The 23380-nt window shown below is 41.2% G+C and overlaps 1 protein-coding gene across 4 annotated transcripts in view; it reads left to right on the forward strand.

Moving 5' to 3' along the window:
- NHS (NHS actin remodeling regulator) overlaps nt 1–21943 on the forward strand; it is a 331511-nt gene extending 309568 nt beyond the window's left edge. For all 4 annotated transcript variants that reach the window (XM_061627219.1, XM_061627220.1, XM_061627221.1 and 1 more), the window contains 6 exons: nt 449–511; nt 2640–2832; nt 10239–10370; nt 11355–14324; nt 14705–14831; nt 21081–21943. In XM_061627219.1, coding sequence (XP_061483203.1) covers nt 449–511; nt 2640–2832; nt 10239–10370; nt 11355–14324; nt 14705–14831; nt 21081–21717 — 4122 coding nt within the window. In that variant the 3' untranslated portion in view covers nt 21718–21943. The remainder of the gene's footprint in view (nt 1–448; nt 512–2639; nt 2833–10238; nt 10371–11354; nt 14325–14704; nt 14832–21080) is intronic.
- The last annotated feature ends 1437 nt before the right edge of the window (nt 21944–23380 follow it).

A 23380-nucleotide genomic window follows, 5' to 3' on the forward strand; every position in this document is an offset into this window, starting at 1 on the left:
ATTTCCAAAGTTTGAGAAGTGCTCATGAGAGAAAAAATAAAATAAAATTCTACCTTGGTATGTCATAAAACCACAGAAAAAAAACAACAACAACCAGCAACTCAGTGAGTGGAAATTTGTTTGTTGCTTTATGGGCTGCACTGCTATAGCTATCAATTTATGTGGCAAAAATCTGCACATGTGATTACTTTAATACTGATTAATCAACCACAATGTGTAGAAGCTAAGCAGATGGAAAATTGGGGAGGATATTGACAACACAGGCCCAAATTATGAGTAGAATTATATAAAATTATCATTTTTTGCCACTGGGAAATATCTTACATCAGAGATACGTTTGAAATTCAATAACTGCTACAGTTTGACCCAAAATACAGAAACATTTTCAGCTATGTGTTTTTATTTTTTTTAACCATTTCACACACGTACACACATTTCATGTTTATAGTTTTACAGCACCCGCTCGTCCTCCCCCACCGAGTGTTGCCACATGACCCCATGGAGTCGAAAGGTACTGGAAAAAGACTCTCATTCATTCTGTCCCTTGCTATCCTTAATACTTTCTCTTGCTTGCTTTTATTGTATGATTAACTTTGTTGTCTTTATGCTATGCTTTTATCAACAAGGAACACCAACTTTAGTCTCTCCAATCCCCTCCGCGGTTTCATGTATGTTTAATAGGTTTACTAGCACATAGGAGGGTTTCTCTTCATTAATTAGAAGGCCAGAACCAAATTTGCCTTTCTGAGGGGTTTTTGTAGATTGCTGGAAAAAAATTAGACCAACATTTTGGAAAACCACAAGAAAACATTCAAAGATACCAAAGCAAAAGCATGGATTTGTTCTATGGACTGTTATCATTACTATTGTTTGCTAAAGAGCAGCATTGGCAGACAGTCAAAGAGTCTGTGGTCAGGTCACTTCACTTTCTTTGTCCAGAAAGCCATTGTTATGCAGGGGAAGGAATCAGCAACAAAATACAGGCTATGTGGGGCTCCCCCCCCCTTTTTTTTTGCATGCACCAACTTTTTTTCAGACGTTACCTAGGAAACAAAGTCTTTTGTGCTAGTAGTTTATATGAGCTATTCATGTCTGCTGAGAACAGCACAAAAGCTGAACAGATAACGAAAGCTGCAATGTTTTTCTAACCCAGGAATGGACAAAAATATTTTGGGGGTAGACAGGTCCCTTTTATTTTTTGTGTGGATCATTTTGCAGATGGTTCTGACAAGGTAAGCAAGTGGCTTGTTTGTTTCTTGCATAAGTCACTGTGATGAGTGGCCTTCAGAATACAAGTAGGAAGTTAGGAATGGTGGCAAGCCTGTTGTGGGCCTTAAGCAGGAATGTCTTGTAAAGTATTTGTTGATGAAGAGAAACAGATTATAGTTGACCGTGGTTATCTGCTAGAAAATAATAAAATATTAAGTGTTCTGACAAAAAGAAAGAAAATTAAATATTGGCCCTTTAACCCATAGCTACATGAATTAAAGTGTTTCAGAGTGAATGATAACCAAGGACAGAGCATCCCAGAGTTAGCAAAGTATGAATTGGAAACAAACAAAAACCAGAGGTGAAAATGAGCAAACTTCCTCTGGAACAATTAGAACAAACTTCCTCTGGAGCTTTGTACAAGTACAGTGACCAATTAGATGAAGAGTAAGAACTTTAATGCTCTTAAGATAGTAGTTATGCCCTGTTGCTAAAGTAGTTGCCATTTTCTCAATATGCACAGATTTCAGCAAACTGCTTCTGATCTTTTCCTCTCACTTGGTAAAACTGTAAAGCATGACAGTCCTGCTTTCTTTTCAGAAATGACTCTTGTGGTTGAGCTGGTTAACTAATCTCTCTTAGTGTCTGTCTATCTTTTGTGCCTTGTAGTTTGGGTAGCACATTCTGGATGATTTTGCATGACTTCTAAATATTATTATTAAGACTTTAAGGTGGTGGCTCAACTTTTGCTTTTTCATTTTTCTTATAATATACAGTTGCTATTATGTGATGTAAAGTACACATTCTGATCCTACCCATATTTCCTTAGAAGTCAGTTTCATTAATATCAGTGAGACTTACTTTGAAGAAAAAAAAATGCTAGGTTCAGGCTCTGAAGCTTCAGTTCTAAAACTACCTCATTGTGAATAAGTTCCACTCAACTTCTGAACAAACAATACTTAGGATAATGCTGAAGTTCCATTAAAATCAATGTAACTTGCTTCCCAGTAATATTGTTTAAGATCACCCTGGGTTGTTATGCCAATTGTACACTGATAGGTAGAAAGTTTGCCTGGAACTGATTTGCCATGAATGTTTATCAAAATGAATACAAAATGGGACTTAAAACTTATACACAGTTGTTTAAATGGCATGCACAAATGCATTATACCTATAACCTTGAGATAATGGGGTACATGCTTGCAGAAACAAAGCATTGATCAGAAATTGTTTCCATCTACTGAAAATTAATTTTAATATCCAGCTCATAAACGTTTCCAGTATGTGAGGTGGTTTGACTTCCTGTCATGAAATTGCAACACATTATTTGTTAATGCTTCCATGCAATCTATTTCCAAATTTCATTTTTCTGCTATTTTTAAACATCTTGTAGAAGAGTGGATACTGATTTTGATTGTATTCATTTACAGTCCCACCCTCCGGAGGAAGAAGATACAGATGTCATGTTAGGGCAGAGGCCGAAAAATCCAATACATAATATCCCTTCCACACTGGATAAGCAAACCAATTGGAGCAAAGCACTACCTCTCCCAACTCCAGAGGAGAAAATGAAACAAGATGCCCAAGTGATTTCCTCTTGCATTATCCCCATCAATGTCACTGGTACAGATTGCTTGTACTTCTTTTTTTATTGACAAAAAGGTGGTTCAAGTCATTAATTTTCTTATGGAGAGCATGTCTCTAAATACAGGAGGTTGTGATCAGCAAATGTAAGGTTTCTGAGGCAAGAATTTAACTACACGTTAAGGCTTTGACAGCCCACTCCTATGCATGTCTACTCAAAAATAAGTCCTACTAGAATCATAGAATAGCATCATAGAATACTATGTTTAGTTCAAACTTACTTTCAGGTAAGTGAGCATAGGACTGCAGCCCAAACAAATTATACTGCTATCCGATGAGTATCCACTTACGCTGGTGTCATCATATCTGGACTAAGATGCCATGGTTGTTTTCATCCGAATCTAGTATACCTAACAGCCTTTTGCATTGTCTGATGTGTAGATGTGTTATTCGTAGGAGTGTGGTGTAGTAGTTAGAGTGTTGGACTACAACCTGGGAGACCAGGGTTCAAATCCCCACACAGCCATGAAGCTCACTGGGTGACCTCAGGCCAGTCACTGCCTCTCAGCCTCAGAGGAAGACAATGGTAAACCCCCTCTGAATACTGCTTACCATGAAAACCCTGTTCATAGGGTTGCCATAAGTTGGGATCGACTTGAAGGCAGTACATTTACATTTATTTAAACATACCTAATTTAACAGATGTCATTTAGCACCCTGAAATAACAGCCAAATGCAAAGAGGTTGTTCATAACCTCTATGATAGTCATGACATAAGATTAGCAAGCAAATTCTAATATTTGCTTCGATGTCTTCCATAATGCTCCAAGGCAAAACATATAGTAATGATATTCTGATTGATTATGAAGGATTTAATCTGTTATTTAAACTAGCATACAATATTTTTATCTAATGCTATGTGTATAGAAGAACTCTCTGTGTAAAGACCTGGGCTTTTCTCTGTCCTGTAACCCTATTATGGGAATGAGCCCTGGGCTTGCAATCTCCCCCTCCCCTCTCTTTCATATACAAGAAAACTAAAAGCTTCTGCTTTTGCTTGAGAAAACATGGTTCCCCATTATATCTGATCTCTGGGAGTGATGGTTAGTTAACCAACCAGGAAGGACATTTAACCACAGTTGAACCTGGTTTTAGCAAACTATAATTAAAATGTAAAATCAACCACTGTTCTTCAAGTTCAGCCATATCAGGGAACTATGGTTCTAAAATAGAAACTTCTGATATTCTTGCAAAAAAGGGAGAAAGGAGGAGCTCACAAGCCTCAGACTCATACAGTCTAGCTCTCAAAGTAGCAAACCATGGTTTATTGAGCATTATGTCTGCATTAGCCCATTCTTTTCTTGGTTCTTCATCTCATTTCATGATGAGAACATTATATTAAATAGAAAAACCAACTGAATCTTTCCCTAAACAGCTTTTCTATCAAAAGTAGTACTTAGGAGAGTTAATTATATTACCCTTTCAAGTAATATATGCATGTTTACCCTTACTAATGATAGGCAAATTGAATAATCAAAACAAAATGTACCTGCTCTCTGTTGTTTAAAAGGTAATATTCTTTATTACATGAGGTTTGTTTAATTGTCAGGGGGAAGAAGTATTCATTTATTGAATTTGTGTCCTGCATTTTCTGTAGGAAAAGAGTGCATGTATGGAGGGGAGGGAGGAATCCACAACATTTCTTAAAAGCAAGTCAATAAGCAATATAAAATGTGGATGTCCAACTTTTTGAGCCTGGATTGTGGGGGAAGATTATCCCTCCAGCCAAACTGCTGAAACTGGATGGTAACCTTATTCCCAGCTGAAATCCAGCCCCCTTCCTCCTGCTGGAAAACTTGAGTTCATTTCCGGGTTTTGGTGAGGGTGCCTGGGAGCAAAGGGAGAAGCAGTGTTCACCCAGTCTACTCCCCAAGTACCACTTCTCACAAGCCCACTGAATGCTCCCTCCATTAGGAAACATTATGTATAAGCTGTTGGAAACATTTTTTATTCCTCAAAGAGAGTACTCCCCTATCAAGAGCAGACTGTGCTTCTTTTGGCTTTGCCAATGTCATTTCTTGAGCCAAATTACTCAGGGTGCAGCACTGCTCAGACTAAAAGCAATGGAAGAAAGTTCTGTTCTGCTCCTACCACTGTTGTGGAGAAAGCTGGAGAACATTAAAGCAGATGTGGTCCACAAGCCACTTGGCCATTCTTGATATAAAACATATAAAAATGTCATATCAAGCCAATGTATTATCATGTTATCAAACATTCACTGACCATTTCTCACTATATATGACAAGTGAACTTGAGGCTACTCAGCTGTAAGATTTGGAGCATTGATCCTTCAGTGCTGAGGATTGGGTACACTCGCATCAAAACAGCGTCAAGAGAATAATAGAAAACACTGGCATTGCTCTGGCATTTAATTTGTATGCCAGATCTTCTGCACATGTTTAGACTGAGAACTACTATATTTGGGCCCTACTAGCAGAAACTGTGACTACAGAGAACTAATGGAGTGCGGAGTTGGGCTTATGGAAAGCACATGTCAAGTTGCAGAAGGTTTATAACTCAGTGGTAGAACACACACCATGCATTTTAAAAGGTCCCAGTTCAATCCCTGGCATTTCCAAGGAGGTCTAGGAATTACTGTTGTCTGAAGCCTTGGAGAGCTGTTGCCAGTCAGTGTAGACCAGGGGTTTTCAAACTATGGTCCATTGACCACAATGGTCCATGAGCTTCATTTAGGTGCTCCATGGAATGTTTGCAAAAATGCAATAAAAATCATACAGCTCTAACAAAGCACATTATAGTTGCTGCAACAGGCAGAAAAATCATTAAATGGACCACCAAGACCCTCAGCCATTTTCAAGTGGTCCATGGGGAAGAAAAGTTTAGAACCATTGATATAGACGATACTGAGCTAGATGGGCCAATTGTTTGATTTGGTATAAGGCAACATCCTATGTTGTTCCAACCCCTTTCGGCCCACACAGTCTTAAATGTAAAGCTAGCTTGGTTTCTCTTACAGGACATGTCCCCATTTCTTTGGATCCTAGCCTATGCACCTAGTTATATCTGCAAACCTGGGCTGTATTGGTTTGCAGTGTTTGTTATACCTTAGAGCCAGCTTCCACATTTTTGGAACTAGCTTATAAGTGGAAAGAGCTGCTCTTGCAAGTGGTCGACCTATGTGAACTATGTAATGCTCTTAGGCATCTGATTATAACTCTTCTGATTAATTCTAAGATAACTCTAAGATAAGATAATTCTAAGATAACTCTGTGGCTACATAGCAGTGTGGTATTTCCCCCCAAAATATCTTGATGGTAGTTTTCCCCCCTTACCCCAGCATTGGGAAACCTTTGACCCACAGGCCAAATTAGGCCCAGCAGGGGTCCTAACTTGGCTCACAAAGCCATTTTCATCCAACTACAGCTACCTAATCCACACCTGATGTTTTATGTCACATCAGGTGTGGAGCAGGTGAATCAGCTGATAGGTGGTGACACCAAACCAAACTGGATCGGTTGCACTATAGAATTACCAACTGGGAATTCCATGGCATAACTGAGCCTTGTCTAAAGCAGGGCTTGCTGTCTGTGCCAATCAGCTGATCAGCAGGACAGCAAGTCCCACAGTGAAATGGTTCCTTTGCCCATACAGTTTGATTTCATATTGCACGGGCAAAGGAAGCATAAAGGAAAAGGGTCCCATTGCTTGCATAGTTTGAAATCAAACCTTGGTAGCAAAGGAGATGGGGTTTGTTGATCAGTGGCTGCTGCACTTGATTTGAAATCAGACCACACAAGCAAGGAAAAATGCTTCACCTGACATCACAGTGACAACAGGTGATTGACAGGTGGACAGCCCCCCACCTGTCAAAGTGGACCAGGAAGGTGGGAGAGTGGAAGAAGGTCTGGATCCAGCCCATCCACCCACCAGATACAGTTCCCCACCTCTGTCTCATGCATTGGTGGGAATATTCTCAGCTGCCACTCTCTTGGAAAATTCCTTTTGGGTTTTTTATGTTTTTTAAAATTGCACATAATATTATCATGAAGTAGTGTGGTTAAGCTCATACTGCAAATTTATACACTGCTTCAAGGAATTAGTAAATTTTGCTCCTTGTCCCACTGACATCCTCCTGTAAATTCTTTGGAAAGTAGCCTCCCTGAAGACACTGTCACTTTTTCTGTTAGGCAGAATGGACAAAGATAAGAGAGGGCATGAGGATAGACCAGGGCTAACCTACACATTACAAAGAGGGGGGACATAAGGGTACCATATCTTTTTTCCATGATGGGTGGCAGAAGTAGCTTTGAGGCTCTGATTTTGAGTAGAGAAATGGCTGGCAGAAAAATGATGATATGTACAAACCACCAGCAGCATGCCATTCTTTAGCTCCTGATCACAGGAGAACATTGCACACTTCTGTATGTAATGTTCATTTTGACCCTTGGCCAAAAAGCATTATGACTAAATACTGAGTTAAATCTGTTTTCTGTCTCTGCACATTTCTGTAGTGTGTCAGGTTCTAGTAGGAACATTTGATCCACTTCAGAGTAGCACAGTTTTCCACATGGAAAAAACACCTACTGGTGATTCTTCATCAGTAGCCACAGTTCAGCACAGAATTGGATTGAAATCAATGAGTTTGAGCATATCTTGGTTGGATTGTGGTCAATAGCTGGGATCCAAAGAGCTGCCAAGGCTCATGCAAGGGTCTTACCCAGTAGATTTTTTTTAACATCTTTATCTGAATAGTTGATCCCAGAGTCATATAACAAACAGCTGTTGAAACTCAGTTACCCACCTCCCAACCCGTTTCAAAGGAGTTTGTCACATGGCACAGTGAGTGGGTTATTGTTTGAGAAAAATAAATTTAAAGCCCCCCTAGGTTCATAAAGCTAGTTTCACATTGGAACCTGGCCAAGGTGCTTAGGATTAGGGCACAAATTTCACTTTTGAAAGGTCCAATAAATGTAGCTTTTTTCTGTAATAGAAGGATGTTCACAATGACATCATTTTAAAAATTCTTTAATAAAACCAGTTTCCAGTGGCCAAATTACTCAAGGAGATTCTGTTCAGTTGCCACAGATGCCACTAAAAGATTTCAAATAACAGACAAATTGCTGGACCACCTTGAAAAGTTCAGAGCACTTATATGTTTTTCTTATTTTTCCCTTCTGCTCATTAAAATCTGTTGTAAAAGAATGAAAGGCAGTAGTGTGTGTAGCACTTACGTTCGTTGTTAAATAAATATCTCTGTTCAGTTTTTGCAGTGGTGCTGGTGATGGTTGGGTGTAGGATTTTTGTCCAAGGTCTTCTGTGGTAAATTTCAAGAAGAACTTTTATAAGAAAGTTAATTTTTAGTATTTTACATTTGTATGTAATGTACTATGTATGTGTATGTCCATGTATCATTATGGCTGATATAATTATAGAGCATTGAAAGTAGCGGTTTTTGAATGACGATTTGTTTTGATCCCCCTCTCCTACTTTTAGTTCATATAGCTACCTTTTGCCCAGATACATTTGTTCAGAAAGGAGGCTTGCCAAGCTATAACTTGATGAAAGGAAATCTACTGATGTTTTTTGTTATTATTAAATAGAAACATACAGTTTAATTTGTAAATGCATTTTTAGTCACATGAATAGCTGACAGACTTTTCAAATTTTCTTCTTACATTTCAGTCTCCAGTAACACATGAAAACCACAAATTATTTCGATGCCTAACACATATTTCAAGAACATAACATTTGATCCAGCTCTAGTAATATGTCTGTCTTTTTTTGCATATTATTCGTGTCCAAAGATGGAGAAGTACATACCCTTTGGCATCAGACACATCCCTTAGATTCAGTGGGAACCAGATGAGCACTATGAAGCATTTCGGCATCTGGATATGCATCTGTATCATCTGTGTGCAGTTAACAGCATGATTTACTGTGGGCTGAAGATTTGGCCCCAGGAACACATGCAAGCAGAGTTCTCCCAGTTTCAGCAATCACTGGGAGAAGCATCCCATTCACAGATGGACTTCCACTTCCTGCACTGAGCCGATCCATGTGTATTCAGAGTCCAAAGTGCAGCCAGTATGGCCTGTTAAAATCAGTGAAGTTTGCTTCCAAAATGTTTTGGATTTGAGAGTCAGGCTGCATATGCACGATGATTTGGGGGAGGGGCCATTGGTCAGTGGCAGAGCACATGCTTTGCATTCAGAAGATTCCTGGTTCAACCCCCAGCATATTCACTTAAAAGGATCTGATATCAGATAATGGGAAAGACCCTTGCCAGTCAGAGTAGATGATACTGGGTTAAATTGACAAATAGTCTGACCTAGCATACGCCAGCTTCCTATCATATCAGGAAGATGTTAATTTGTCATTATGTTTTGCTCTTTCTTCATCTCTTCCCAGAATAATTAGGGAAATGCTTAGTACTGTGAAGCAATGTATACTAGATTCCATTCGCATTAGAAGTAATAAAGAGGAAAGTCTGTAATAAGAAGACTGCTCTTTTTATAGAATTTACTCTTAGTTCACACCTCTCAGGTGTCCCTTGTTATGAAGGATGTTTTGTATTTAGAAACATCCCACCCTATTCTCCATTTGTGGACAACATGAGGATGTTGGGAGAATGAGCAATTACCACCACTGTTTAATTGGACCAGATTCTTAAAAGTACTGCTGATACTGACATAACAGAGCAGCCAAACCTCTTAACTATCATCACATATTTGTTGTCAGCTTGTAAAGTTGTCCTGCCTTCCTGTTAGCTTAATGTACTCCTACATGACCTTTTAACATACTAATCTGTAATTACTGAACCATGAAATCAGTGTGGACATTTAGTTATGACTTGACACCAACAATGTTCTCTAAGGATTGATATATGGAAAACTTAGTTGGATCCTGCTCTTCATCCACCATTATTCTAAGACACATGGTATAGTAAGATAGGCTGGATATATAAAATATACTCAGATTTTTGCCACCCCTCTTTGGCCTCCCCACAATTGCACTACAATGTAAGCATTTTTTTAAAAACAAACATCTGAACAATTTCTGATCATCATCATGAATACTAACGTTAATTTCATAGATGTCAGTGCCTGTATATGCATAACAAATGGACAAACCATTATAATAAATGTTCTTTGCTAATGAGAGCAACTAACTCTGTCCCCCCTTTCATTTCCCTTTTCCACCTTTTGTGACTTTTGGCAATGCAGGCTGCTCTGAGGAAACAGGGATTATAGAAGCAAAGCTGTGGTACACGGTGACTTCTTTTCCCCCGTGAGAGTTGTACAAAGTCTGCCTTATATTTATTTGCAGGCATAATCCAAAGCGCTCACATGACCGTCAGTGTCTTTTAGTCATAACACTTTGTTTACTATTTCCAAAAGCTAATGAGACCTATTTATGGGTTGCAGGAGTTGGTTTTGACAGAGAGGCTAGTATACGCTGCTCTCTTGTTCACTCACAATCCGTGCTACAGCGGAGACGGAAACTGAGAAGGAGGAAAACCATCTCTGGCATCCCCAGAAGAGTCCAACAAGAAATAGGTGTAGTATAAATAAAACTCTTTGCTAGATAGCATCCTTAACTGCCTTAATTGCAGCAAGAGCCTGCCTTCCAAAATGGCTTTCCAAGGAACACTTCGACTTCTATGATGTGGGAGTTTCAAATATAATGTGTTTGGGGTATTATTATTATTATTATTATTAAATAATAATAATAATAATAATAATAATAATAAAATGCCAGTAATGCGTGTACACTTGTGCACATGCCTGCCATCAACCAAGATGGCATCAGAGGCATCAGCCCCTTAGGGAAGCCTCAGCTGCCATCTTGGTTGGTGGCAGGCATGCATGCAACATGGCCAGCATTCACCCCAATGGGAGAGGTAGGTGGGGCATGCATGCGGGCATCATGGGCCCTCACAGTTGCAGGGGGTACCTGAGAGCTCCTTCTCTGTGATCCGTGGCAGGGTCGGAAGCCGACGCTGCCACAGATCACAGAACAGGAGTCCTACCCACCCACTCTAAGGAGGGACCCTCGGCCAGGGCCCAACCTGGCCGCCCTCTGGCACCAGCCCCGTGCACAAGAATCACAATCTGTTTCTATAATGGCTGTGTACACACCATACATTTAAAGCACATAATTCCCGCCCCCAATCCTGGTAACTGGTTTGTTAAAGGCGCTGGAACTACAGTTCCCAGGATTCTTTGGGGGAAGCCATGTGCTTTAAGTGCATGGTGTCTATGCAGCCTATAGCTGTTGTGAAGTGACAGCTAATGAAATAAAACCACTAACTACCCAGAATTTAGATAAAGGTGGTTTGCTTATTCCCTTGCATGTTGAACTTTGCAGAGGTAATGATTAAGCTCATCTGCTTGAACCACCTGGTTTGCTCCGTAGTGATTACTTGGCTCAGGCTGGGAGAGAGAAAAAACCCTACATAATGTACTTTTTAGGCCAGTGTAAGGGTCATTGCTTGTCAGCCTATGGAAATGTTGCCTTACAGAGTTTTATGTGTATCCTAGATTCTGACGAATCACCAGTAGCAAGAGAGCGGAATGTGATTGTGCATGCAAATCCAGACTTCTCTAATAACGTCAACAGGAGGTCAGGTACCAGAGATTCTGAGTGCCAGACAGAAGAAATCCTCATTGCTGCCCCATCCCGGAGAAGAATCCGAGCTCAGAGAGGTCAGAGCGTAGTAGCCTCTCTGTCTCACTCAGCTGGCAATATATTGGTGCTGACAGACAACGGTGACACCATGTTTACAACATCAGTGAGCAACCGCGTCCGATCAAGGAGTCTTCCTCGTGAAAGTGCTAGAGCCAATGAAGGGGACCGCAACACTGGTGCCAAAATGTCAGCGTACGATGCAGAACACTTTTTAGCAAGCCAAGGGAGAATCTCCACAAAGAGTAAAGATGCCATCAATACCCAGTGTTTGCAAGAACACCATTCCATAGGTTTAACTTGTTCTCAGCATCTTCATAGTTCAGAGTGCAATTCAAATGAGAGAGGGCGATCAAGGTTGTCAAGGATGGCAGATTCTGGAAGCTGTGATATTTCCTCAAACTCTGACACCTTTGGAAGTCCCATTCACTCTTTCTCCACAGCTGGGGTTCTTCTCAGCAGTCACATGGACCAGAAAGATGATCATCAATCATCCAGTGGGAATTGGAGTGGAAGTAGCTCAACTTGTCCTTCTCAAACATCAGAAACTATTCCTCCTGCTGCCTCTCCCCCACTCACTGGTTCTTCACACTGTGATTCAGAATTATCCCTGAACATTGCCTCTAATGCCAATGAAGATTCTAGTGTTTTAATAACAGAACAATACAGTGATCAGATAGATAAGGTTAGAGGCCACAGGACAAGTTCTTTCACTTCTACTGTAGCTGATCTACTCGATGACCCTAATAACAGCAACACAAGTGACAGTGAATGGAATTTCTTGCATCATCATCATGATGCATCCTGCCGCCAAGATTTCAGCCCTGAACGCCCTAAGACAGACAGCCTGGGATGTCCAAGTTTTACAAGCATGGGCACATATGATAGTTTTATAGAGAAGACTCCATCTGACAAAGCAGACACTAGCTCACACTTTTCGGTTGACACTGAAGGCTATTATACCTCCATGCACTTTGACTGTGGTCTCAAGGGAACTAAAAGTTATATTTGTAACTATGCAGCTGTGGGCTCTGAGAATGGCCAGAATGCAAGTGTTGCTTCCAATCTCACTAACAGCGCCTGGCAGGATTACATAAACCATCGGAGGCAAGGAAAGCAGAGCATCTCTCTAAAAAAACCAAAGGCAAAGCCAGCCCCACCAAAACGCAGTTCATCTTTAAGGAAATCTGACAGCAGCACAGATCTTCCTGAGAAGAAAGAACCAAAGATAAGCAGTGGGCAGCAGCACATGCCTCATACTTCCAGGGAAATGAAGCTGCCACTTGAGTTTTCAAACACACCTTCGAGAGTAGAAAACAGTAGTCTGCCAAGCAAGCAGGAACTCTCCTGGGATAATCAGGATGAGAGTGGATTAAAGGACCCTCCATTTGACACCATGGATATCCCATCATTTAAAGATGAAGGTGCTGAACAATCTCACTATGCAGATCTCTGGCTTCTAAATGACTTGAAATCTAATGACCCTTATAGGTCTTTATCCAATTCTAGCACTGCTACGGGTACTACAGTCATAGAATGCATAAAGTCACCAGAAAGTTCTGAATCACAGACATCACAGTCTGGATCAAGAGCCACCACTCCTTCCCTCCCTTCTGTTGAGAATGAGTTCAAGTTGGCTTCCCCAGAAAAGTTGGCTGGTTTAGCTTCCCCCTCGAGTGGTTACTCCAGTCAGTCTGAAACACCAACATCATCTTTTCCTACAGCTTTCTTTTCTGGACCTTTATCCCCAGGGGGGAGTAAAAGAAAGCCAAAAGTCCCAGAGAGGAAGTCTTCATTACAACAGCCTTCTTCTAAAGACAGCCACATATCTCTAAACAAAGATCTAGAACTTCCAGTTGTACCCCCTACACATCTTGACCTAAGTGCTCTTCATAACGTCTTAAATAAACCATATGCTCACAGGCACCAATTACATGCTTTTAATAACAATAAACTGAATATGGTAGAAGAAGCACTGAATTCTCCACCATCCCTTGCCATTACACCTTCAGTTCTGAAGTCTGTACATCTTCGATCAATCGATAAGCCTGAAGAAGTGAAACAAAAAGATCATACAGACCTCCATCTTCAAGGAAACACTTTAATGGCGACTGCCATTTCTTCAGGTAAAATGAAACCTCATGCAAGCAAGGAACAAATATCACACCAATACTCCATGGAAGATGCTATTGTATCCTATGTCAATGTCTCTCCAGTACAGATAAGCCCAGAACAACTGCACGCTACAAACAGTTTGACTTTAATTGAAAAGAATACCTGCCAAGAGACAGCAACCTCTGTAAACGTGGCTGCTCCAACTGCTAAATACGCAACAGATCAAATGCATCGGGTTCATGAGTTTTTACTAGAGAATACAGTAACTAAAGCCTGTGGCAGTTCTGAATGGTTTCCACAAAGCTCAGATGGCCTTTCAAGCAATTCTGAGGGGAAGATAACCACATATGGATCAGAGCAGGATAGGAGTCTTGACCTTGTGCAGCCTCAGCAAGAATTACCTGCACTCTGTGAACGAAAGTTGGAATATGAACCTACACATAAAAATATGTCTCAGTCTGGCCCCTCAGCTGCAGGAGCAGACATTAGTCATCAGCTAAAGCTTCAGCTTGATCTAAGCCAACACAATGACAACATGCCTGGGAATGTCAGCTATGAATCAGCAATCTCAACTGTAGATTCACTCAGTGACAAACCTTCTGAGAAGGAAAACGAAATTGTGTCAGGTATTCCAACCAAAAGTGCCTCAGATGAGAGTGACAACAGAGCAGCTGAGACACAAAGGACCCCAGATGATGATGTTTTAAAAGGTTAGTTTGTAACTATTTGTGTACTATTTATAAATGAGGTAGATTTTTGTAAGTTCCCTGAGATGAGCCAACAGAGCTCCATTTATTTCCACGGAGCTTTGCCAATACTTTTCAGCTAAAAAAAATGTTTTGAAGAACTATGTATGTGTAGGCATGAATTGGCATTTCTTTTGACTTGATTTCAGCTGTGAAAAGAGCAGTAACCCTTTATATCCAAGTGTTATTTTGACAGATCATCCAATATTTAGACTAGCTTGTCTAGTGCCTGTCATTATATAAGTAGCTCCATTATTAATTGAGCAAGATTACATTAACCAGGTCTATTGTAATGTGTAGCAATGTGTTTAAGTCTCAGTAGTTCTTTTCTTTTTGTTTTGAAGAATCTTCTCCGAATGACGATTCCATAATCTCACCCTTCAGTGAAGATTCTCAGGCTGAAGCAGAAGATGTTTTTGTGTCTCCAAATAAGCCTCGAACAACAGAGGATCTATTTGCAGTTATTCATCGGTAGGGTTATTAAAAACTGTAACTATGCCATTTTCACAGGAATAGGAATAGACCTAAAGTAATTCAAAGGAAAATTCAGAGCAGTATTGATAAAACTACTTGCTACGAAAACTGGATTTTTCAATCCATCATTGCATGGGAAGTTTTGTAGCATGGAGGTTGTCTTCTGAGAAAGTATGATGTGCCTCATTTGTTTTTTATTTGTCATTTATACTATCTGGTCTTGTTACTGTTGATGTGTGAGCGTTGTTGCGTGAACAGCATATGTTACGTTGGAGTTAAGTTGAGCAAGAAACTTCACAGAGGCATTGAGAAAGTGTTAAGAGTCTTTTACTAAGACATTATGGCCAAAGGCTTAAGAGGATAGATACAAGTAGAATTCTCTCCCCCCTTCAAGGATAGAACTGCTTGCTTCAAAGACACACACAGAAGAAGGAAGAACTAACAGCAGGCTGTTACAACTTTCCCAGCTGTTATCTCCCATTACCATGACAACTACTGTCTGGCCTTGAATGTCTGCTCTCTCTCAGGCCAGGCACAGCATATAAGGCTGCTTCTCCTTTTCCCAAACTTCATGAGACATTTTCAGACTTGATAAAAAAACACATTGGTAGTAAGGCCTAGTAAGCCAACATTTCCCCCTTTCATCATGTCTGTAAATTCATTACACCAATAACAATAACAGTAATACATTTCCACAATACATTGCATCATACAGATCCAGTTTACATTTCAGTACATTTCAGAACATCTCAGTACATTTCATAACTTTATTCAATCAAATTTTGGCTGAACACAGGCCAAATATAGTGTCTCTGGATCCATCTCAACCTGTTTATGCATACCTGGGCTGGTAATTACCCCCACAGTAAATCTTTCAGGCGGTTTGCCAATGTTCGCTCTTGTAGAGCGTCTCAAAGGAACTAGGGCTTCTGCTCTCTCTGTCCCCCCATCTGAGCTGGTACTTGGCACAGCTTGCTCTGGAAATTCCATTTCTTCAGCCTTGCGTTTCTTATTTCTGCGTTTCCCACAAATAAGTTCATTTAATGCATCCCTGAGAGGAATTTGTGTGCCTTCCACTTTTATGTCAAGGTTTGGTTTGAATGTTTGTGCTTGTGTTTGTGCTTGTGTGTCAGCTGATCCTGTAAGAATGACTGTTTGTCTTTGATCCCAAGGCTTTTCTGCAACTTTAATGCTTCTGCTCAGAATTAATTGCTGTGTTTCTGGTAACCAAACTCTGAAATATGCATTCTGAAATCCCAAAACAAACCCTTGTTGTGCTCTGGGTGCAAGCTTGCCTCTTCTTTTTCCCTGTGTAATGTGGATCCAGCATCTAGCTCCAAATTTTTGAATGTGTTGTACTTTCGGTTTTCTCCCAGTGAGTTTCTCATAAGGTGACATTCCAATGGCACTATGTAACACTGTGTTGTGAATGTAATTCGCATACAAAATTGCCTCTCCCCAGAAAGAATTCCCTAAACTGGAATCCATTAACATGGCTCTCAATGCTTCCTGAAGCACCCTGTTCTTGTTCTCTGCAACCCCGGTGGAAGGTTTAAGTGGTATTTTCTTACTTGCCAGCACTTCATGCAATGTTTTACCCATGAATTCCTCCCCTTGGTCCAAGTGTATCGCTTTCACAGTAACGCCATGTTGAGTTTCGATTCTCTTAATGAACAGTTTCAGCTTCTGCTCAGCTTCACTTTTACACTTGAGCAAATAAACATGAGTGTATCTCGAAAAATCATCTACCATGAGCATAAAGAATCTCGCACTTCCTCGTGATGTGTTTATTGGCCCTGATAAATCAACATGAATTAGCTGGTAGGGAGCTGTTGTGGTTCTCTCAGTCTCCCGGTTTATTGGTGCAATTGTCATTTTCGCTTTATGACACGCATCACAACCCAACATTAACTGTCCACAATTTTTCAAACGCATGTTTTCACTATGCATAGGGGTTTTCTTTATCGTGTCAAAGTTTGCATGCCCCAGCCTCTGATGCCATTCATGGACGCAGCCTTGATGTGTCTGTGCCTCAGCATTTAACACAGCACACCCTGCTTGACTGCTCTTTATTACAAACTGAGAATCATTCAGGCTTCCCTGCATGCACACTTGATCTCCCCTCATTACATAACATTTGTCTCTATCAAACAAGACTGAAAATCCACAACTAGTCAGTTTTCTCACAGACAATATGTTATGAGACAGTTCTGGTACAAACAAACAATCTGACAGTATTCCAAGTTTATCAAATCTCACCAGTCCTCGGGCTTCCACATTTTTCCGCGATCCATCCGCCAGTTGCACAAAGTCCTGCTCATCTGTAGACGTGTAAAACAAACTCCTGTCTTTGATTAATATATGGCTCGCCCCACTGTCAAGAATCCAGTTAACAGGTCCTAAATCTTGAGACTTCTGTTTACAAACAAAGTTCACACTGCCGCTCTGTTTCCAGCTTCCGTCCCTGCAGTTGCGCTTGACTGCACAGTCCCGCTGAAGATGCCCACGAGCTCCGCAAACATAACAAGCCTTTAGCCGCTGCTGCTCCTGCTTGAAATCTTGCTTGCTTCCGGCTGCCTCCTTCGGCACGGCACTTTTCACCTCCTGCCTCCGCTGCCATTCCTGGGTCAGCTTTTCTTCAATAAACGCAACATTGAGCACCCCATCGGGCATGGCTTCAATTCCCATGACAAAATTATTCCAAGTCCCATCGAGTGAAGCCAGGATCAGATAGGTCCTCTGAAGGACAGAGTGTTCCATGCCTCGATCCTGCAACTCAGCAAATAGGCGCCTGAATTCCGTGAGATGCTCACTCATTTCACATTCACCCGTGAAGCGCATCTGGTACAGCTTCCTTGCCAAACACAATTTAGATCCCGCAGTCTGTTGCACATGAAGGGCCTCCAACACGTCCCACATCTGTTTGGCGTTTGTAACATCTCTCACGTGTAGCAGTTGAGAGTCGGATAGAGCCAGAGTAATAAAAGCCTGCGCCCTCTCATCGTTCCGAGTCCAGGCCGCTGAAAGGGGTGCAGGGGGTGTTCCATCAACAGCTTCCCATAAATCCTCTTTTACTAACAAAGCCCGCATCCTTGGCCTCCAGCTTCCATAATTCTTTTCATTAAGTCGTTCCATCGGCAAGCCTCCAGACATGTTTACTGCAGCCATCCTGCTCACCTCTGTCTGGCACAATCAATCAAGCTGCCCTCTCTGGAACTCCGTCTGCCGTTCAGACCAGCCACTTACTCCTGTGTAACGCGCTGTGGATCTGGGCCCATAACCCTGTTGATGTGTGAGCGTTGTTGCGTGAACAGCATACGTTACGTTGGAGTTAAGTTGAGCAAGAAACTTCACAGAGGCATTGAGAAAGTGTTAAGAGTCTTTTACTAAGACATTATGGCCAAAGGCTTAAGAGGATAGATACAAGTAGAATTCTCCCCCCCCCTTCAAGGATAGAACTGCTTGCTTCAAAGACACACACAGAAGAAGGAAGAACTAACAGCAGGCTGTTACAACTTTCCCAGCTGTTATCTCCTGTTACCATGACAACTACTGTCTGGCCTTGAATGTCTGCTCTCTCTCAGGCCAGGCACAGCAGATAAGGCTGCTTCTCCTTTTCCCAAACTTCATGAGACATTTTCAGACTTGATGAAAAAACATATTGGTAGTAAGGCCTAGTAAGCCAACAGTTACTGAGAGTTATATTGAGGAAAGGGGGAAGGAGAAGTAACATGACAGGGAAAGCAGCAGTCAGGAAAGCAAATGGGAATAGAAGAGGCTGACTTTCTAAGCCTGCTGGAGACATGGCAAGATTGCAACATCTTTTCTACAAGGGCTGCCCTGAAGACTACACCAGGGCTGTGTGAATGCATGCCCACAAGCAATTTGTTGATGGGGAAAGAATAGCTTTGATACATATCCAGAATAGCTTTGAAAAGTACAGCTTAGGGTTGCTTACTTAATAATAAGTAGCCTGAAGTTGTCATTGAACCTGTGTGTACTGCATGCCTGCTGTGGAGAGATTAGGCAGAACAAAATAGCCCTAAGGAAGGAGGAGAGAGTGCTGCATTACCCAGCTGTCAGCTGGAGCAGGCTCCAGGCTATTTACATTCTCACTCCAATACGCTGGGGTGGGAGTTCAGAAAGAAGTTTCAGACATTTGCAGTGTGTGTTTGGACTCACCTGCTGCAGTACTTACCAAGCTGGCCAGGAAAAATAGAAAGTAACAGGATTCCATTTTACCAGCCCTGCTCTTTTGGACTTAAAGACACCCCTTTCCTTCCATTGGTCCACTGCTAGCAACTGAGAGCCAGATCCCCTGATAACCATGGACCCTGAATGAGAGGGCACGCCCGTAGATCACAAGGTTGAGGAAGGAGCTCCCTTGACTTATGATCACCTCTACTCTCATGGCAATTTATGGGGACTATGCAGAGAAGGGAAAATATTTGTGAACCTGTGGTGCCAGGTATACATTTACACTAAACATAAATTTTGTGTACATTGTTTACCTGTTAAGGAAACATTTTCATTGCATAAATCCCTGGAATACCATATCTCCGTTGGGTATCATATCATAGGTTGTATGAGTTTTTTCTTTAATTCTTGATAAAGGTAAAGGTGTCCCCGCACTTATAGTGCGAGTCGTTTCCAACTCTTAGGGTGATGTCTTGCGACGTTTACTAGGCAGACCGTATATATGGGTGGGATTGCCAGTTCCTTCCCTGGCCTTTCTTTACCCCCAAGCATATGCCGGGTACTCATTTTACCGACCACGGATGGATGGAAGGCTGAGTGGACCTCGACCCCTTTTACCGGAGATTCGACTTCTTCCTTCTGTTGGAATCGAACTCCGGCCGTGAGCAGAGCTTTGGCTGTGTTACCGCCGCTTACCACTCTGCGCCACGGATAAAGCTTGATTATTGTTACTTTCCACACAGCTGTGACACAGTACTGTGCAAAGGTTTGCTTTTGGCAGAAAATACCATTTTGTGTGCTTGAATGGCAATGACTGATATGCTTAAATGGTTTGCTTAACGGCAAATTTGTAAGTCCACAAAGAAATGTTTTATTAAATTGATGCTAAATATTTTGTTAAGTGTATGCTTCTCAGTGTTTTTTAGTAGCTATAATTTTAATTTTTGCCTTACCAGCTTTCATAACAGAGGACTGTGCTGTCAAAATGACAACTCTCTAGGACTCCCATTACACTACTTGCAATTGTCTTTGAGGGCTGGGAGGAGGAGATTCTGAAACACTTCCATTCAAAGTACAATTACAAAAATCCCTCTACTTTCTCCTCTTGTCATTGAATCATCCCATGTTGCCACTGTGTTATGCCTTGGCAATGTGTATTACCCCTGTAATGGCAGCAGCCAGGAAGCAACCATGGCCACAGTAGTAGGACAGGAGTGGCTAAGCAGTTGCTGTTGGACTCCCATCTTCCACCAGCCCTAGCAGCGTGGCCAGTGGTCAGGGATACCTGCAGTAAAGTCTGAGACCATCTGGAGGGTCATAGGTTAGCCATCCCTGTAATAGGAGGTGGTTGGGGAACAGCTCCACATTTCCATTCCTGATAGCCAAGTAGGTCCAGAGGGCTGAATTCCCCATTTCATAAACTTTTTGAAGCTGCTAATACATCTGGTAGGTGAATAAACCTTAACCATTATGTCAAATTTATTTATGATTCTCCTCCATTGGTTTGGGATAACCATTGTAGGCAAACTCTGACCAGACTGATATGGAATTGGGCCGGTAGGAGATCTGCAACAGCACTGAAGGGTCTTCCCCCACTATACCTTGCTTGTTTTTGAGCCAGGATAGGGTTTATGCTCAGATCCCTCTCTTGGGGGGAAGCTCATGCTCCTCTCTATGGAAAGGACAGGCAGTGGTGCAAAGCCTGACCTTTGGAATCCTAATTATTGCCCCTGTAATTTCTAAGACTATTCTAGATATTGCTCACATTTTCAACCCATTCTGCACACAGTGAGCTAAAAGATGTGCTTTTAAAATGTAAAAGATGTCATTCTTAAGCTATATTGTGCTCTATATCTGTTTCTATCGTGAATGCACAGCTGCACAAGCAATTATACTAGACTGGTAAATATATTCATATATTTCAGTTTTATAGAGGTGGCTGTACTGTTTATATAATAATTGCTAGTATCTTGTGATCTTGCTCAGCAATAAATTGGGGCTAGATTTCAACATTGTGAATATGACGGGTTTTTTAATTCCCCATAACAGGTCAAAAAGGAAAGTGCTTGGAAGAAAGGACTCCGGAGACATTTCTGCAAGGAACAGATTGAGAGCATCATCTAGTACTAGCAGCGTGTCTTCTAGTGCCAGCAGCGCATCACCTGCGGCTGCAGCCAATATTCCCCCTACCACCAGTGTGGCAAGCCCAGCATCCAGCCAGAGATCTCCTGGGCTTATTTACAGGAATGCCAAAAAATCCAACACATCTAATGAAGAATTCAAACTGCTGCTCCTGAAAAAGGGTAGTCGGTCGGATACTAGCTATAGGATGTCAGCCACCGAGATACTAAAGAGTCCTATTTCACCCAAATCTCCTGGAGAACTAATTGGGGATACTCTTCAAAATGCTGAGGAGGCTTCCCAAGCCTCATCAAGTGCCGAGACATTAGCTCCTCTCTCTCCTTGCCCCCCAAGAATAAATGCAGAAGGGTTTTCTTCTAAAAGCTTTCCCATGTCAGCATCTTCACGAGTGGGACGGTCGCGGGCACCCCCTGCAGCAAGCAGTAGCCGGTACAGTGTCCGCTGTAGACTGTATAACAGCCCAATGCAAGCCATTTCAGAAGGCGAGACTGAGAATTCTGATGGGAGCCCTCATGATGATCGATCCTCTCAGAGTTCCACATAGGCTGCATAAGGACCAGAGCACACTTCTGACTGGGAACTCATTTGGCTCACCTAAATATAAGAAGCCAATTTTGTAGCAGCCAAATACCCTGCAGGGCAATATTGAAGCTTGAAAATGCTAAGAGTTGCTTATAAGACTGGGAGACAAGAAGATGATCTGTAGCTATTTATTTACATTTTCTACAAGTAGAAACATATACTAAATGATTAAATTTGGTTAACATTCATTTCATTTCATGTTTCTCATTGTCAATGTAGATTTCCATTACCCAATTTTCAGAATTCCCTCTCCCTCTCCAAAGATGCCATTTAGGATCAAAAACATTACTTTCACTGTTGTGCTTCCCTAGGGAAAAACATAAAATTGCTTGAGGAATTGGTATTTTTTTACATTAAAATGAACTGAAACAAAATTTAGAAGAAATAAACAAAACAGATGTACATATCCATATTTTTGATAAACATTTGTAAATAGGATTATCAGATAAAAAATGGTTGGTGGCAAATGATAACCTCGTTGAAAGACAAAGAAAAGGATAAAAAGGTACTGACTGTATTCTGTGAATACAATTTTAATATCAAGCATAATTTACATATCTACCACTTGCAATTCAATAATTAAAGCCTCTGACACGAATTTTAACACTTTCATTTGAGGAAAACAATATAAATAAAATGTTATTATAAAATTAATTTGATATCATCTGATTAATTTTTTTTCAAACGTGCTGTTCCAAACAAGCTAATTTCAAAGGGCAGCTTGTGGCAAGAGGCTTATTGACAGGAGCTACAAATACAATCTGTTTATAAACCCAATTTGCTGTTGTGGCTTCTCCCTTTTCCCCACTAAAAATCCTGAGAAGCTTAGTTAGTGAAAGTATGGTTGGTAAGCTGAGAACAGTATCAGCCTCTTAATCAAGTGACTCCTCTTGTCTCTTCTCACACACTGGCAGGCGATGGGGAGTGCAGTTTACATGGAAAGGGAGGCTCACAGAGATGACTGCCCCTGCTGTGTCTTCCTTTGTGTGTTAATAGCAAAACTGAGTTGGAAGGGGGGGGTTCAGTAGCAGAGGGCAGCTTGAACATCTGTGTGGTTCGCTTGCAGCCCAAAAGCTGCCTACATGTGCTATAGATATTCTCTGCCCCATCACACACAACTCCAACTCTGAGTTTCCGTGGGGCAAGCCATGTCTGTTAAACAGATTTAAGTTTCTAGCGCCTCCATAACCACAATAATAACTGTTGTCTGGGTAAAAAGCACAGCTTTAACAGAGAGAAAAAACCCAACTCCTCTTCTACCACAAAATGTCAGCTGTCAGACGTTACTGTGATGTTTGGCACTGAATTTGGTCAATGACTGAAAAGAGGGGGCAAGTATGAGGAAACAGTACTTAATTTCATATTGCTGCTACTACTAGGCTGTTGGAAGACATAGTCATAACCTGGTAATGTAAATCTTGAAACAAGATTAGTTTCATGTTCATAAAGTAAATAACTATTAAGCATGCAACAAATGCTCTTGATTCATCAATAAAATTGTATAACGACCTTTCAATGAAGCTTTGTGCGGACAACATTCACGCTACCTAAATATTTAGAAAATGACACTGTGAAAAAAATAGCTGAGAAATAGGTGTATGTATGCATTCTTTATATAGCTTACT

The sequence above is a fragment of the Rhineura floridana genome, chromosome 5 (assembly GCF_030035675.1).
Source record: "Rhineura floridana isolate rRhiFlo1 chromosome 5, rRhiFlo1.hap2, whole genome shotgun sequence".
Classification (NCBI taxonomy): Eukaryota; Metazoa; Chordata; class Lepidosauria; order Squamata; family Rhineuridae; genus Rhineura; species Rhineura floridana.